This window comes from Neophocaena asiaeorientalis, unplaced genomic scaffold, assembly GCF_003031525.2.
Source record: "Neophocaena asiaeorientalis asiaeorientalis breed wild unplaced genomic scaffold, Neophocaena_asiaeorientalis_V1.1 scaffold160, whole genome shotgun sequence".
NCBI lineage: Eukaryota > Metazoa > Chordata > Mammalia > Artiodactyla > Phocoenidae > Neophocaena > Neophocaena asiaeorientalis.
The window spans coordinates 3,249,024-3,265,426 of NW_020175675.1; the positions used below are offsets into that span (position 1 = coordinate 3,249,024).

Consider the following 16,403-nt stretch of genomic DNA (forward strand, 5'->3'; position numbering starts at 1 on the left):
TCTGGGGCCCCTGTTACAAAATGCTGGGGGTCCTCCGGGGTTAGATGCATGAGTGTGCAGTGCATAAGAGACTGGAAACAAGATAGTGGCCAGATGTGCAAGGACTCATGGCTGGCCTTTCAGGTGGTCTATCTGCAGGTTAGAATGCCCGGCTATTCCCAGCCTGTAAATCGTCAGACTCTCTGACTAATGTAGTGCTGTGGCTAAAGTACACCTTTGCATTATTTGTGGGAAAATCTGGCCATCAAATTGAGACTGGAAGTCAGCTAGCAGGAGGATGCTTCCTGAACACAAAAACCACCTTTCAGGCGATTTGCATGTTAGTCTTTTCAGTCTTTTCCTTGGGCTCCTGTAGACTAATTTGAATTATTCTGCATGTTTCAAAGTAATGGTGAATTTCCCTAAAAAATTCTATGGTTCTACATTATTAGTTTAGACTAGCTTTCCCCCAAACTGCTTTAGTGCGGTTTTCTAGTAAAGATCCCATGGTGAGGAGACAATCAAAATATAAAATGCAGCAAAAACTGACAATAAGATGACTGTTTAAACCTGTTCAACATGGAACTGTCACAAATGGGGGCCACAGGAGCACAGGGAGGGGCCGGGCTGCCTCTCCCTCCCCTGAATTCTCCTTCACCTGTCTGGACACTGTCTCCCTTCCCATTTTCCATCTAGACCTGAGAAATACTGTTAATATCACCTGAACTTAGCTCCCTGGTGGATGCAGTCGTGACCTGGGTTGGGGTGGGGGGTGAGTTGTCCTTCTGCGGTGGGAGGAGTTTTAATTGCCATGGGGGGTTGTTGTTGTTGCCATCGTGGGCCAGGGTGTGCGTGTGTGTGTGTGTGTGTGTAGTAGTTGCCATCCTGGGCCAGGGTGTGTGTGTGTGTGGCAGTTGCCTCCTGGGCCAGGGTGTGTGTGTGTGTGTGTGTGTGTGTGTGTGTGGCAGTTGCCATCCTGGGCCAGGGTGTGTGTGTGCGTGTGTGGCAGTTGCCATCCTGGGGCAGGGGGCGGGTGTTGTAGTTGCCTTCTGGAATTCCAAAGAAGTGGTCATTTGGCCCCATTTCTCGCCTGGGTACTTGCATATTTCCCTGACACCTTCCAACACACAAGGGCTGGTTTTGAGTCTACGGCTCTGTCTGGGGGCAATATTTTCCACTAAAACCTCAGCTCTTCAGACTGGGAAAGAGAATAAACAGGACAAATTAGTGAAAAAACAATACTAATGAGTTAAAAATGTTGACTTGCCCTGTCTTTCAAATAACACACATTAGAGCTGAACCACATGTGTTGGTCATAGCCCCCGCTCGTCCACCTCACCCCAGCAGCCCTCCAGAGCCCTGTGGGCAGGCACTGTGGTGACCTCTGCCCCCCTTACAACTCCTGCCCTCACTTGCTCGCAAGGCCACTGCTAGGAAAGAACTCCAGCAGACAAGCTCCCATCCACTGACAAGCAAAGACCCCCAAGATACAGAGTTATGTGATAAAAGAGTACAGCAGAAAGCAATTTGTAGGGAAGGTTACCTCTTAACGTTTAAAAAATGGGATAAATATAAGAACACATTGGCAAGTATTCTTAGATATGCATTAAAAAACTGAGAGGATCCACAGTAATACATTTGGAGGTGGGATAGCTGGGGATGGACGAGGAACTTCCCACTGTGACTCTGAACTATAGGAATGTATGAGTTATACAATAACTAAACAATTGAAATAAAACTGAAAAAGAAATACAGTGCTACAAAAGATCTATGGTCTTAAGTGTAAACACCTAACACTCAGGCTCATGTTCTTCTCAGGGTGAGTGTCAGGTAGCCTAAATCCAGGCCTCCTTCGCCTAAAGAAAACATTACTCTTATTCCAAAAGCTAATTACTGAGAGAGCCGACCTGTCATAGGGCTGTGAAGGGAGCAAATGAATGGATGTTGGTCCAGTGGAGTGAAGAACTGCAAGGTGTCATCCTGGAAGATAGTCTTGAGCCCAGGCTCTGAACTGTTTGAGAGCCAGGGAGAGACAAGAGGATTAGGAAGTCTGGTTGTCTACTAAGTAAAGAGGAGTGACACCTCGATGACAGTGATCCACAGCAAACTGCTATCTGCAAAGACTGACCGGTAACCACTGGACGCGTCAGTAGTCAACAAACACTTGTTGATTAATTGACATGTAAAAGGAAATTATGCTTGGAACTGTTCTGTATCTTGTTTCTGGTGGTAATTACAACCATAGGTATTTGCCAGAACTTGAACTGTACATTAAAAAGGGTAAATTATACTGTGTATAAATTTTTAAAAGAATTTTTAAAATTAAGGTATAATTCAAAGCAATTATGCTGAAGAGATCTATTTATTTGATAAACGTGGCTAAATGTATGGGTAACGTATTACTGTGAGAAAAGAAATTTGGCCCTTTGAAAATAAATTTGTACATAATAGGCAAAAAAAAAAAAAAGCTAATTTCTGAGCACCCACTAAGTCCCAGGCCAAAAAACACTTATAGTCTCTACTACTTTGGGGACTGATGAAGGAAAACAAGGGGGTGAGCTGGGAACAGGTCTGATCTTGGAATGGTCACGTTGATTTCCAGTAGCCAGGTTGTGAGAAGGTCCTCTGACATTGCTTACTTTGACACATCCTCCTCCTGAAAAGTTCATCTCAAAAAAGATTTTCAGTGTTCCCGTCAGAAACTCACAAACTGTCTGAAAGTAGCTACCAACACTGAATTGCGAGGTGGAATTCACCCAAAGTGAACACTTTTAAACAAGCGCTTCCCTGTTGAGAGACCCAAGAGGTTTGTCTTAATTTAGTGGGAAGCATTATAGAACTGTAACATTGAGTGAAACATCCTAATATTAGCAGAGAAAAGTTTGCCAGTGCTGTTTCACAACAAGTATTGTATACCAAAAGATAGAAGGAGTGCACAAGGTGTTTGTGGCTTTGTATGGCTTGATTAAAACTAATTACACTTAGGTGACTTTACTGAATAGGTGTGAAGATCTCCCTCTTGTGGGTATCAACAGGGACAGGCATGCGGGTGGGTAGAAGGTACGAGTGACATTTATCTGAATCACGCGGCTTAGCTCTAAAATCAGTTGTTCTGGAACATGCCAATTAAGTCACTTCTGTTCAACTGCATCAACTTTAAAGCCTCAATAATCTTCCTAAAGATGCATCAAGATTTTACAATTAGAATGAGCTGTAACAAACATGTGTTATTTCTAGCCAAAAAATCCTCCAAATCAAAACTTCCCCCCACTCTGCCAAAAAACCCTGTGTCTCTCCGCAGAATCTCTGTTCATTCTGCGGTTCTGTCCGTGGCCCCGAGCACGACGTTCAAGTCTTGGGGCTGAGTGATGGGAAACTGAAGTGGCTGCCCACCTCCCTGACTGCATCTGCGGAGCGAGCAGCCAGAGGGCTATTTCCCAGTGTTTACTCTTAGGTCTCGACTCAAGAGTTAAACCATCAGGTGTACCAAATTAGAGATAAACTGAAGTTCCTCTTTAAGATCAGCGGAAATGAGAAGTAGCTTCGTGTAACCCTGAGTTCTTTGAATATGCAATCCAGACCACACTTGCTGGTAGAGGGGCTCCGAGGGGCTCCCAGTCATTCACATTACTTCCTCCTACCGAGCAGGGAAGAGTCCCCCCTGATTTTAGGATATACACTGGGACGTTTTATTTGTTTGTGTGTGGGGCTCTACCTGTCAGCAGCATTATGATAAAGCAGAAGAGCAAGGGGTGTACAAGATGACCCGATGTGCTGGAGAGCCAGGGAGACCCAGGGGGTAGGATCAAATGATGCTGTGCTTAAGGGGCGTGATTCACCATCAGGACCCTCTGGGCTCTTGTTAGAAATGTACTTTCTTGGTCCAACCCAGACTTACCTGGGAGCAGGGAGGGCAGTGCTCATTTTGCAACAAGCCTTGCCGGATGTTCTGATGCAGGCTAAAGAACCAATGCCTGTGGATGTGAAGCGAATTCCTACCTGAGTCTTGCCTGGCCCAGGGTTATGGACCTATTCCATTAAACACGGAAAACCAACCAGGCCATGCTGGGAGACAGGGACGTGCCCGAGGGGCAGCAAAGGCCATTGGCTGGCTGGCAGAAGCATCTCCAGGACTCACCCAGCCCCTCTCCTGACTGGAAGCCCTGGAGCCACTGACCCCGCAGTTGACCCTGGTCCAGATGTACCTGGACTCAGCTGGCCATGCTGCCAGCCAACGAGGGGATGCAGGCAGCTCTGAGCAGGTGGTGAAGGAGGCCCAATCTCCTTCGCTCTCTCCCCCTCCAGCCCTGCTCCAGGGCCTTGGGAAGAGCCAGACTCCAGGTCTAAAAATGGCAGGGGCTCTGGGACCTCAGGAGGAGAGAGGTACAAAACAAAAGAACATCTTCACGTCATCTGCAGCTAATCCCTGCCACAGACCTTACCGAGAAAAGCAATGCAACTTGCTCCCATCATTCATCTGTCAACGTATATCCACATTCAAATGGAGTCGCTGGTCCTGGATGAGCCCCCTAAACCTCAGCACAAATCATTACCGTTGGGCGTCTCCGTCATCCAGCACCTCCCGCTGCCTGATGTCCTCAAGACCTGCAGAGGGCAGACTGAACCTTCTGTTTTTCTTTATTGGATACACCAGGTGTGGGAGTTATACAAGTGCGTTCTACCCCGTGTGTCGGATGCAGTGTACCTGTGTACCTTCTCTCATAGGAGCTCTGAAATGAACTGACCTTGCTTACATATGGTACAAACACAAGCAAACCAAAATACAATCAGGTGGCATCCCAATGTGGGTAACGTAAACAGTTAAATTACGAAGTCATTATTTTAAGCTCAAAATTCTTCAATGAAAATGGCATACAAAAACCATATAAATTACATTTAAGGTCTGTACAGGATTCTAAAAAAAAAAAGAAAAAAATAACAATACTGTGCTCTGTACAATATTGTCTCCTTTGTAACATTCCAAACCCCAAAAACACTTTCCCTTGAATCCAGAAAACTGGGCAAAATACACATGCAGGATAATTAAAATCATTTCACAGAAGTACAAAATTGTGTGGGTTTCTTTTAAGGCACATTTCGTTTTAATACGGAACTCCCATTCCAGGAGCCCCTTTCTCATCAGACTCTGACAGGCGGCAGGCGAACGCGTCCTGTTCCCACTAATCTTTGGTGGCTGAAGGGAGACTGTTACTGGTGGGCGGGCGGGTAGCAGAGAGAAAAGCAGCCTCCTCCATCCTCATGCAGCAGCCCAGTCGCTGGGCATCGCAAAGCCCGAGGTCCCACCTCACTGCCTTTTTGCAGGCCTATTTTCCCAATGTTTGGAAATATTCAATCCCTATGCAATATGGAGGGAAGATGTCACCTAATTTCCTTCAAAGCACAGGCACTGCTCATGGCCGACTGATCTCCAGGGAAATGTAGGTGGCACTGGGGGTCACCATGCGTCCTGCTGCGTTACCTACCACCCCTGCCTTGTTAGGAGCCATTGGCTACAAGACCCTCCAACCAAGCAGGTGGGCACAGAGGTGCTCCATGCACGAGAGGACGACAGAGGAGGACTTCGCCCAGGGAGACTGCACTCCAGCCCACTGGTACCCGGGGCGCGCTCCTCAGAGAGGCCCAAGTCTCCTGCCAAGCGCCCCGCGGCCCTGCAGCCCTCAGGCTTCCAGCTGGACCTCAGACTCGTCCATCTGCAGAGTGTCATTGTCTCCCAGCAGCTCGGTCTCGGGGACGGAACCGTCCTCCTCCTCCTCTGCTTCCTGCACGGGGCTCTGGGCCACGTCTTCCGGGACATTCTGCGTGTCCTCAGTGCCCTCCGAGAGCAGGGCTGCCCTGTCTGCCACAGACGTGTTGGAGGGCGCGGTGGTGACGTACCCCGTGCTGGTGGAGCCGCTGCCACTGTGGTGGGAGCCAGGCTTGGGCACCATCTGGGCAGGCACCTGCTGCGGGGCCATCTGCATCGGGATCTGGACCGGGTAAAAGTTGGGCAGGTAGGCCCCGTAGGCCGGCACGGGCTGGTACCCATTGACGGGGATGTAGAGCTGGGGAGGGGGTACCATGGGTCTGATCTGGCCCTTCATAGGGATGAACTGGGGCTGCGGGAAGGGCTGGGCCTTCTGCTTGGGGCCCCCGTAGCGGGTGTTGCTGACGTTGCTGACGGGGCTGGTGCTGAGGGAGCTGGTCTGTGTGACGTTGCTGGCGCCTGAGGTCTGCCCCGAGCTGTTGTAGGTAGACAGGTTGCCCCAGGCCCGCAGCCGGCTGTGGATGTCCTTGAAGCGGGGCCGCCGGCTGGGGAACTCGTGCCAGCACTCGATCATCAGCGCGTACACCCAGGCGGGGCAGTCGTCGGGGCAGGGCAGCACCTGCCGGCTCCGGACCATCTCCACCACGTCCTGGTTGGAGTGGCCGCAGTAGGGCTGCAGGCCGTAGCTGAACACCTCCCACAGGACCACGCCGTAGGACCAGATGTCCGAGTCCACAGAGAACTTGCCGTACATGATGGCCTCGGGAGACATCCAGCGGATGGGCAGCAGCGCGCTCCCCGTCAGCTTGTAGTAGTCCGCTGAGTACACTTCGCGGAGGAGCCCCAAGTCCGAGATCTTCACGGTCAGCTTGTCGTGCACGAGGACGTTGCGGGTGGCCAGGTCCTTGTGGACCACGTGGTGGCTGGACAGGTACTCCATGCCCGCGGCGATCTGCGCCACCACGTGCACAAAGTCGGGGGGCTCCAGGGCGGACTTCACCGTGCGGTCATCGTCTGTGCTGCCCACGTCCGAGTGCGGCGAGCGCATGACCAGGAACTCATGCAGGTCGCCGTGCGAGCAGTAGCTGAAGATCATGCTGAGGGGCTGGTCCTTGGTCACCACGCCCAGCAGGCAGACAATGTTGGGGTGCTGCAGCCGTGCCCGCAGCAGGGCCTCGTGCCGGAACTCCTCCCGGAGCGGCCCCTCTGCTTTGTCCTTCAGCGTCTTGATGGCCACGGCCTGGGTCTGCTCGCCCGGCGCCGGGCCGAACAGATGCCCTTTGTAGACCTTGCCGAACCGGTCCTCCCCGAGCTCCTCCATGAACCTCACCGTGGACAAGCTGATCTCCTTGAGTTTGGCCTGCCAAAAAGAAAAGCCCTGGTGAAACATTTCTGCCACCGAGATGCGAAGAGGCAGAGCTGAACAGCTGGGAGGGCATTCTCGGGGGGCCGCAGTCCTAGAGCCGCCCCCCAGCCTGGGCTTGCAGAGGACCCGCCAGTCCCACCCAGCCCAGGCTCAGCCTGCCCCGCACAATGCTCTCTGCTCTTAAATGTGCTCTGACACCATGAGGCTGCCTGAAACCTTCAACAGGGTCCCAACCAGGCTGCAAACAATGTCCCCACCCAAAGATAACACTGCAGACTATATGTGTGAGGGTGTGTGTGTGCGCACACCTGTTTACACACCCCAGCCATGCTGAACTCCGGCTGTCCTCCCAGCTGTGTCCCTCACTTAGGGACGTTCCTGGTGTTCCCTGCCATGTGCCCACTGACAGGCCCAGTCACCACTGTTCATCACAACAAGATGCGATGTCTACTTCCCTCGAACCCTGAGGTGTGCTTCCCCCGATCTGAGTCATTTTTAGAGTCCAGGCCAGCTGTTCTCCAGATGTGCCTCCAAGGGCCTGTTTTGCCGCTTCCCCTCGATTAGATTCTCTAGTGGATACCACCTGACAGAAGCACCACACAGGTGAAATCGATTTGAACCTTGCGTCTCAGCCTCTACAACTTCCCATCCCTTCTGTGTGCCTGGCCCCCGTCCTCGGAGGCTCTATGAACCCAAGGGAATCTGTGCCCTCACCTGCCAGCCCTTCACCCACAGCAAACCCTCCGTGACTCCTGGCTACTGAGCAGAATGAGTCCACCTTCTCCCTCTTCAGAGCCTGGATGGAAATGGTTTTCCCCCCAAACTTTCAAGTAATGTAAATGCCCCTTCACTGAAGCTAGGTGGGCTGGGAGAGACCTCCTCCTGTGATACACAGGGAGAGACCTCCTCCTGTGATACATTTCAGTGTGTTCTCGCTACCCTAAGAACTCAGGTTGGGGGTGGTCTGCCCCCTTACCACCACTACAGGACTGTTGCTGTGTCCTTCCCTGTAAAACAAAACAAAGCAAAACCAACCCAAACTGACCAGAAAACAGGTCATCATCCCTTAAAAATACCATGTTGACCCTCTAGTGGTGGGGGTGATCTGAGCCCTTCTTTTGTGTGTCCTCCTGTGGGGACAGCTGAAGCACAGCAAAGTGAGGACACCTCATTCGGGCCCATGCTAAAATGGCTGGTCTCCGTCGAGGGAGAACAGTGAAGTCCAAACACACCTTCCATATGCCCCCTAAGGACACAAACGTCCTGGTATATTTTAGAGAAGAAACGGCAAAACGAAGGGCAGTTTAAAAGAATTATGTGCTGTGTATCAAGCAAATTAAGAATCTCCAGGTAGAGGTTAAGCCTGGGGGAGCTGCCTCTTTAAATACGGGGGCACACAGACCTGCTTGTGCTGGTTGATGAGAGGCATTTCCACGTCCTGGCTGGGTGAGGCCATCAGCTGCCGCCTCTGGGGCGTGGAGGAAGAAGCCTTCTGTTTATTCCGGCACATGCAGACCAAGAAGAAAAGGCATGCGATGACCAGGGGAATGGCGATGCTCGGAACCAAGATGTACAGAATTCCCATCCTGCTGCTGTCTTGGGGGCCTGTGAACAGCAAGGCGTTCATGAGTTTTCTGAAAACATCCCTGTTTGCAACTCGAAGTTCTCCACCATCCCACTCCCACCTCCAACTAAAATATTCAAGCACAAGTAGATAATCAGGGTAAGTTTCACAATGGGACAAAATTATAAGCCAAACCTCAAAAAAAAGTAATGTACCCAAAAACACACATCCCGCTAAACATTTGTGAGACACAATCTAGAACTGCCCACCACGGAAACAAAGAGGAATACAGAGCTCAAAAAATAAACGAACTCTTAGGGCTTCCCTGGTGGCGCAGTGATTTGAGAGTCCGCCTGCCGATGCAGGGGACACAGATTCGTGCCCCGGTCCGGGAAGATCCCACATGCCGCGGAGCGGCTGGGTCCGTGAGCCATGGCCGCTGAGCCTGCGCGTCCAGAGCCTGTGCTCCGCAACAGGAGAGGCCACAACAGTGAAAGGCCCGCATACCATACCGCAAAAAAAAAAAAAAGTTAATAAACAAACTCTAAAGGCCTTACAGTAGCAAACACCACCATCACATTCCCTTCTAATTTGAATACCGTTGGAAATAGGTGCTCTGACTTTTCATCTCTACTAAACTTGATGAAACACATGGGACATGCTTGTCCTCAGTGAAGGAAACTGGATACTGGCATTAGAAATGATCCTTTTCTTCATTCAACATTTTAGGGTTTTCCACATTTTTGAACAATGAACCCATATTCTTTTAAGACAATATTTAAAAATGCATTTGATTTAAAAGAGCACTGGTAGCCAATGAGTTTGAGCTAACAATTTGCAGCAGTTCCAAGTGTTTTTCCTTCATTTTTTTCCATGGTGAAGAGCAACGCTCTGTCTCCCCCTACAGGATTTACAGAAAAGCACAGAGGGCCCCAGGCTGCAAGGCTAAAAGGACGGCCAGGAACCCTGTGGGCAGTGCTGCCCTCTGAGGGAGAGTTGAGGCTTCTGCTCTGTGATGTGGAAGGCAAGTCCTCCAAAAGGCCCCTCTCCCCACAACAGTTTTCACCTTAACCTTGTGAATAATCACATGGGACTTGGGCCTCCCTATGACCAGTGGGTAATGAGCTTTCCATGTAAAAGCAAACAAGTGATTTCTGGTCCATGTGGTCCCCCAAAAGAGCTAATTCAGTTCTAAAAATCACCACTACCACCACCATAGTAAAGAAGCCTTGTCCCGAAGCCAGTCTTGCCCCCCAGCCTCTAAAAAGAAGATAAAAATCAAATACAACCACACACACGACTCTCCTGACCCCACCCCGGAGGCAGATATTTTAGAAGACTCAGGGGCAGTGGGGATTCTGGGTCATTTTTCACGATTAGGGCTAAGGGGAGATTCCAGGACCCTCAGGCCAAGGTGAGAGATGTGACCACCATCCACAGGTTTGTAAACCATTAACTTTTATCATTACCTTTTAAAAATCACCAACAGAACACATGCTTATTAATAATTCTATTGACAGCATTAGAGAAACGTGAATGTGCCTAATAACTAATTTCACCAAAGGCTATATACTACTGTTAATAGGTTGGTATTCACTTAATTTTTTATGTATATATTTAAGTTGAACATGAAATAACCAATATTCAACTAATTTGACATAGAGAAGCAGCAGTTTCATATAATTTTTAAAAACAGAATTTTAAATGGAATCACATCATCCATGTTTTCCTGCTCCTGGTTTTGTGGCAGAATAATATATCTCAGGCCACGTTTCTCGCAGAACAGACAGCACTAGGCACTCTGCAAGAGCTGCACACTGTCCCAAGGTACGGATGTACTTCAATTATCATCCAAGCCCTTGTTGGTAAACAATTACTCTGTTTGTCATTTAGCTGTTAAAAGTGATTCTGCAACAAATATCCTTGCATTTCTGCCCTTTAAGTGCAAATATTTCTGCAATGTAAGATTCCTATGGCATTGCCAGGTCAAAGAACATACATACGGAGCGGCTGGGTCCGTGAGCCATGGCCGCTGAGCCTGCGCGTCCAGAGCCTGTGCTCCGCAACAGGAGAGGCCACAACAGTGAAAGGCCCGCATACCATACCGCAAAAAAAAAAAAAAGTTAATAAACAAACTCTAAAGGCCTTACAGTAGCAAACACCACCATCACATTCCCTTCTAATTTGAATACCGTTGGAAATAGGTGCTCTGACTTTTCATCTCTACTAAACTTGATGAAACACATGGGACATGCTTGTCCTCAGTGAAGGAAACTGGATACTGGCATTAGAAATGATCCTTTTCTTCATTCAACATTTTAGGGTTTTCCACATTTTTGAACAATGAACCCATATTCTTTTAAGACAATATTTAAAAATGCATTTGATTTAAAAGAGCACTGGTAGCCAATGAGTTTGAGCTAACAATTTGCAGCAGTTCCAAGTGTTTTTCCTTCATTTTTTTCCATGGTGAAGAGCAACGCTCTGTCTCCCCCTACAGGATTTACAGAAAAGCACAGAGGGCCCCAGGCTGCAAGGCTAAAAGGACGGCCAGGAACCCTGTGGGCAGTGCTGCCCTCTGAGGGAGAGTTGAGGCTTCTGCTCTGTGATGTGGAAGGCAAGTCCTCCAAAAGGCCCCTCTCCCCACAACAGTTTTCACCTTAACCTTGTGAATAATCACATGGGACTTGGGCCTCCCTATGACCAGTGGGTAATGAGCTTTCCATGTAAAAGCAAACAAGTGATTTCTGGTCCATGTGGTCCCCCAAAAGAGCTAATTCAGTTCTAAAAATCACCACTACCACCACCATAGTAAAGAAGCCTTGTCCCGAAGCCAGTCTTGCCCCCCAGCCTCTAAAAAGAAGATAAAAATCAAATACAACCACACACACGACTCTCCTGACCCCACCCCGGAGGCAGATATTTTAGAAGACTCAGGGGCAGTGGGGATTCTGGGTCATTTTTCACGATTAGGGCTAAGGGGAGATTCCAGGACCCTCAGGCCAAGGTGAGAGATGTGACCACCATCCACAGGTTTGTAAACCATTAACTTTTATCATTACCTTTTAAAAATCACCAACAGAACACATGCTTATTAATAATTCTATTGACAGCATTAGAGAAACGTGAATGTGCCTAATAACTAATTTCACCAAAGGCTATATACTACTGTTAATAGGTTGGTATTCACTTAATTTTTTATGTATATATTTAAGTTGAACATGAAATAACCAATATTCAACTAATTTGACATAGAGAAGCAGCAGTTTCATATAATTTTTAAAAACAGAATTTTAAATGGAATCACATCATCCATGTTTTCCTGCTCCTGGTTTTGTGGCAGAATAATATATCTCAGGCCACGTTTCTCGCAGAACAGACAGCACTAGGCACTCTGCAAGAGCTGCACACTGTCCCAAGGTACGGATGTACTTCAATTATCATCCAAGCCCTTGTTGGTAAACAATTACTCTGTTTGTCATTTAGCTGTTAAAAGTGATTCTGCAACAAATATCCTTGCATTTCTGCCCTTTAAGTGCAAATATTTCTGCAATGTAAGATTCCTATGGCATTGCCAGGTCAAAGAACATACATATTTCTCTTTATGATTTGATTCATTTTTAATTACAAAAATAAAAACTGCTCATTGTAAAAACATCTTATGCTGTAACATATCTGTAGGTCATGGGAAATCACTGCTGAAAGTATGATGTTTATCTTTGCAAAACTCCTTCCATGAAATACAGGTGCATATGTGTGCTCACTCACATACCCTTCACTCATTTTGTTTCTTTTATCAGAAAGAAAGAAAGAGGAAGGGAGGAAGGAAGGAAAGTGAGAGGGAAAGGAAAGGGAAGAGAGGGAGAGGAGGAGGATAAGAGAAAGACAGAGAGAGACAGAGAGGAGAACAGGAAGAAAGAAACCAAAAAGACATCACACAGCTATTGCCCTCCAGCTTGCTTCTTTCCCTTAACAGGTCGATATGAACATCCTTCCTTGCAGGAAATTTTTTTAAACAACTGTAGCATTCCATTGAATAACTTTACTATAATCTATTTACCAAACTTTTCATTCTTAAAATTTATTCCTGCACAGAGATAATGATGTCTGTAACATTTGTAGCCATGAACTACAAACTTTTCTCCTAGTCATAATTTAAGACAGAAATTGCAGGGAAAACAGTTAAGAGATTTAAGTTCTATTTTCTCCTCACTCTGCTGAGTCTCTGTGTAAAAGCTGAGCAGAGTGGGAGGCGAGGGAGGGCAAGCAGGAGGCCTTGTGCCCCAACTACAGATGCTGGTCTGAGAAGTTGGTTGTAACAGTAATGGGAAGCATTTCCACTAATAGTGGGAAATGCATGACAATGTTCACTGGGAAACAAGAGGCCGAACTGAATATTCCAGGACCACACATGGAAAGAGGGCTGACGGAAGGGCCCCCAAGTGTAAACAGGAGTCTCTGCTGAGTGGTAAAATTAGAGGTGATTTACACATTCTTCTTCAGACTTTTCTATAATCTAAAACGTCCTATAATGACGAGATACTACTTTTACAACCAGCAACAGCTTTATTTAAAACAAATGATCATGGTGGTGAAACTCGGTGTGGGCAGGGGGCTCCCAGAGCTATCAGCCTCCCGGTTCCACATCATCACAAAGTACACCCCACAGTCAACACTTTAAAAAAAAAAGAGAGAGAGAATACATACTACAAGAGGGTACGTCACACAGTTCCATGCGTACGTTTTTATTCTGCGTGAAGCACCAGGGGCCTTCCATCTGCCCTCCAGGGTTCCGGCAGTAGGCGTGCCCTCCTCCGAGCTCGGGGAAGTCGGCGCTGGTCAGGTGGTGGCTGTGGGGATGCTGCAGGGCCCACGGCTGGCACTGGTGTCCCGACTTGGTGGTGCTTGCCGTCCCTCTGTAATCCGTGCCTGAGCCGTTGTAGCACTGATGGTCTGAGAGAGAAGATGCGTCAGGAGGCCCCAAAATTATGAGGAAGCCGCCCTCCTCTGGGGGTCCAGGGAGCACCCTTCTTCAACTATTCCAAAAAGGAACAACAAAGCCACCTTGCCTGGATGTACCCACACTGAAATTTCCAAAAGACCGAAGAGTTTGACATCACTTCCAAGGAAAGCAGCATTAGACGTAATGACTGAATACAGTCCCAAGCCCACAAATTTAATGGGCGGGTGCACCAGGTACATATATGGGGAAACAACTGGTCAGAAGTTGTTCTATGGCCCTGAAACACCTTTGGACTCACGAGGCACCCCCATTCCACAATGACGATGTCAACCCCAGCCTCACGTTCGCTTGCACTAGAAGCAAAACCAAACGACGCAGCAGGGAAGAGAAACTCCCAGGCCTGGCCCCCCAGCCTCAGTGAGGACGCAGCTCAGCCTCCTGTGCACAGAGCCCCAGGCTCACTCCACTCCGGGGCCAGGGGGACCCAGGGCCTCTCTGAGCCACACCTGGGGTGTGTGTTTGTTGAACACCGGTTACACCGTGCTTGCCGTGTGCAGGCACTGTTCTAAGAACTTTCTAAATACTAACTCATTTAATCTACATTCCAGCTGCTGAGGTCAGCAGTTGTTATCCCCGTGTAACATGAGGAAACTCATATTTAAGCAACTTGCCTGAGGTCCCATGGAGTCAGCCTGGCAACCAGGATTTGGACGGTGCAGTGGGTCTGCAGACCAGGCTCTGACTGCCCTGGTGAGGAGCCCTGCCGCCCTCGGGAACCCTGGCCTCGCCAAGGAAGTGAATATTTCCCAAGCCTGGGAGGGAGGCGACCGCTTCCCTGGGTCCCCTCCCAGCAAGGAGGGCCACAATCCTAGTCAGCTGCTGAGAGATGCTTGTGCACCACAAGGCAGTCTTGGAAGCGGACCCTGCCTCCCCCAAAGCTCCTCACAGCTTTGGGGGCAGGTGCAGAAAGTCCTCCCATCTTAGAGAAGCCAAGTTTGTGGCTCATCAGGGTAGAGTGACTTACTGGGGACCCACAAGCAGTCAGGGCCAGGAGGGCTGTGCAACTGGAACTGGACAACGGCGAGTCCCCACCCCGCAACTGCCCTACCGGAATGGGGGCCGGTCTGTGAGACTTCCCCGGATGGAATGGGGTCCCCAGGCTCTTAAGAGGCAGGACCCCGGCCTTGGGGGCGGGCACAGACTCACAGCGGCCCAGCCTCTCGGCCGGGATGCCGATGCGCATGCAGTTGGCGGCGTCCGGGCTCTCCGGCATGGGCAATGCCTCGCACTTGGGCAGCTGCAGCCGCATGAGGATGAGCGGGTTGGAGCGCGCAATCGTGTACTCCTGGCGGCAGAGGTCGCTCTCCAGCACCTCGCACTCGTCCCGGCACAGCTCGCGCGGCTTGGGCGCCCGGGAGCGCGCGTCGCACAGCGGGAACACGAAGTGGCAGAAGGACGGGATGGCGAACTGCGAGCACTGGTCCGACAGGTGCGTGGAGGTGCCGATCATGGTGAAGGCAGCTGCGGAGGCGGCGAGGCTGGCGTTAGGGTGGGCTGGGCCCTGCCTGGGACCAACATCTGCCCGGCAACCCCTGCCCAGCGCCCCTGGTTTCATCTCCAGCCCTGGCTCCCCACTCTTCCCAGGGCCCCTGGTCCCACCCACCCTGCCCGGCACCCGTGGCCCCCATCTCGACCATGCCCCGCCGCCCCCCGCCCTCCGCCTTGTCTTCTGCCAGCCGCGAGAGGCTCTCACAAGAGCAGGGGCCCGGGGAGCACATAAGCCGCCCAGGTTTGCACCACACAAGGAAGGTCCCTGGTGCCAGGGCTTCATTTACAAACATCAAAAGCGAGACAAGAAAGAAAGAAAACTAGGCCCCAGATCTCATCCACCTAGATGCTACTTCCATGACAGGAAGATTCTGTTATCAGGCCCAAAGCCACTTCCTAAGGTCCTGCTATGAACTGGCTCTGCAAGCACATGGCGGTAGGTAAAGCTGTGGGCTGAGTGGCTTCTAGAAGGAGAGATTGGAGCAGAGGCACAAGGACCAAGCCTGGGTCTTCCTGACATCTCAGGGCCTGTGAGAAGAGGGGAGGCCTGGCCAGAGGATGGAGATAGTGTGCCAGAAAGAGGAACGATCCGCCCTGTGACATGCAGCCTAAGGAGGAGTAAGATGACAAATGGGGGTACAGGGGAGTCCCTCAGGTGGAGTCTGGGGAGAGCCAAGAAACTGCTGGAGGAGGTTCTAAGTGGGGAGAGGGGCAGGGCTTTGTGATAAAGGAGAGCAGAGAAGCAGGCTGTCGCAGGAGAGTCTGGAGCCAGGGTGGGCTGGCTTGCTTTTTAGGGGCAAGATGTCACAAGATGGAGCCTGATGGGAAGAACCTGGCACCTGATGTGGAGAAGGGAAGAGGGTGGGAGCTTCAGATACAAAGTCTAGGCAGGTGAGCGGGAGCAGAGTTGCCAGTGGCATGAGGGAAGGCGTGCACTCCAGGCGCTCTCCTCAGGGCTGTGGCAGTCAGGGTTCAAAGGAAAGCATCAGTTGCCCCATACATGCCCACGCCAGAAGGCCCACTCCACTCTGACCTATGAAGGACCTGCTTATAAGGATCTGATCTTGGACAGCTGGAGGAAAAGAGGCGCCTCTGTCTACACACCCTGCTGAGATGGGGAGGAGGAAACCAGAGAGGTTGGAATTTAGTTCCTGGGACACCCCAGCTTCACCCATGACTTGTAGTGCCATGCCCACTGTGGCCACCAGGTGGCGCTGCT

General features: G+C 50.1%; 1 protein-coding gene across 1 annotated transcript in view; it reads right to left on the reverse strand.

The window, feature by feature from the left end:
- Positions 1 to 4,601: 4,601 nt before the first annotated feature.
- Positions 4,602 to 16,403, reverse strand: part of ROR2 (receptor tyrosine kinase like orphan receptor 2) — a 50,285-nt gene continuing 38,483 nt past the window's right edge. The window contains exons 5-8 of the mRNA XM_024731915.1: positions 14,843 to 15,157; positions 13,381 to 13,626; positions 8,512 to 8,714; positions 4,602 to 7,103 (exon numbers count right to left, since the gene is read on the reverse strand). Of these exons, the coding sequence (XP_024587683.1) occupies positions 5,658 to 7,103; positions 8,512 to 8,714; positions 13,381 to 13,626; positions 14,843 to 15,157 (2,210 nt within the window). The 3' untranslated portion in view covers positions 4,602 to 5,657. The remainder of the gene's footprint in view (positions 7,104 to 8,511; positions 8,715 to 13,380; positions 13,627 to 14,842; positions 15,158 to 16,403) is intronic.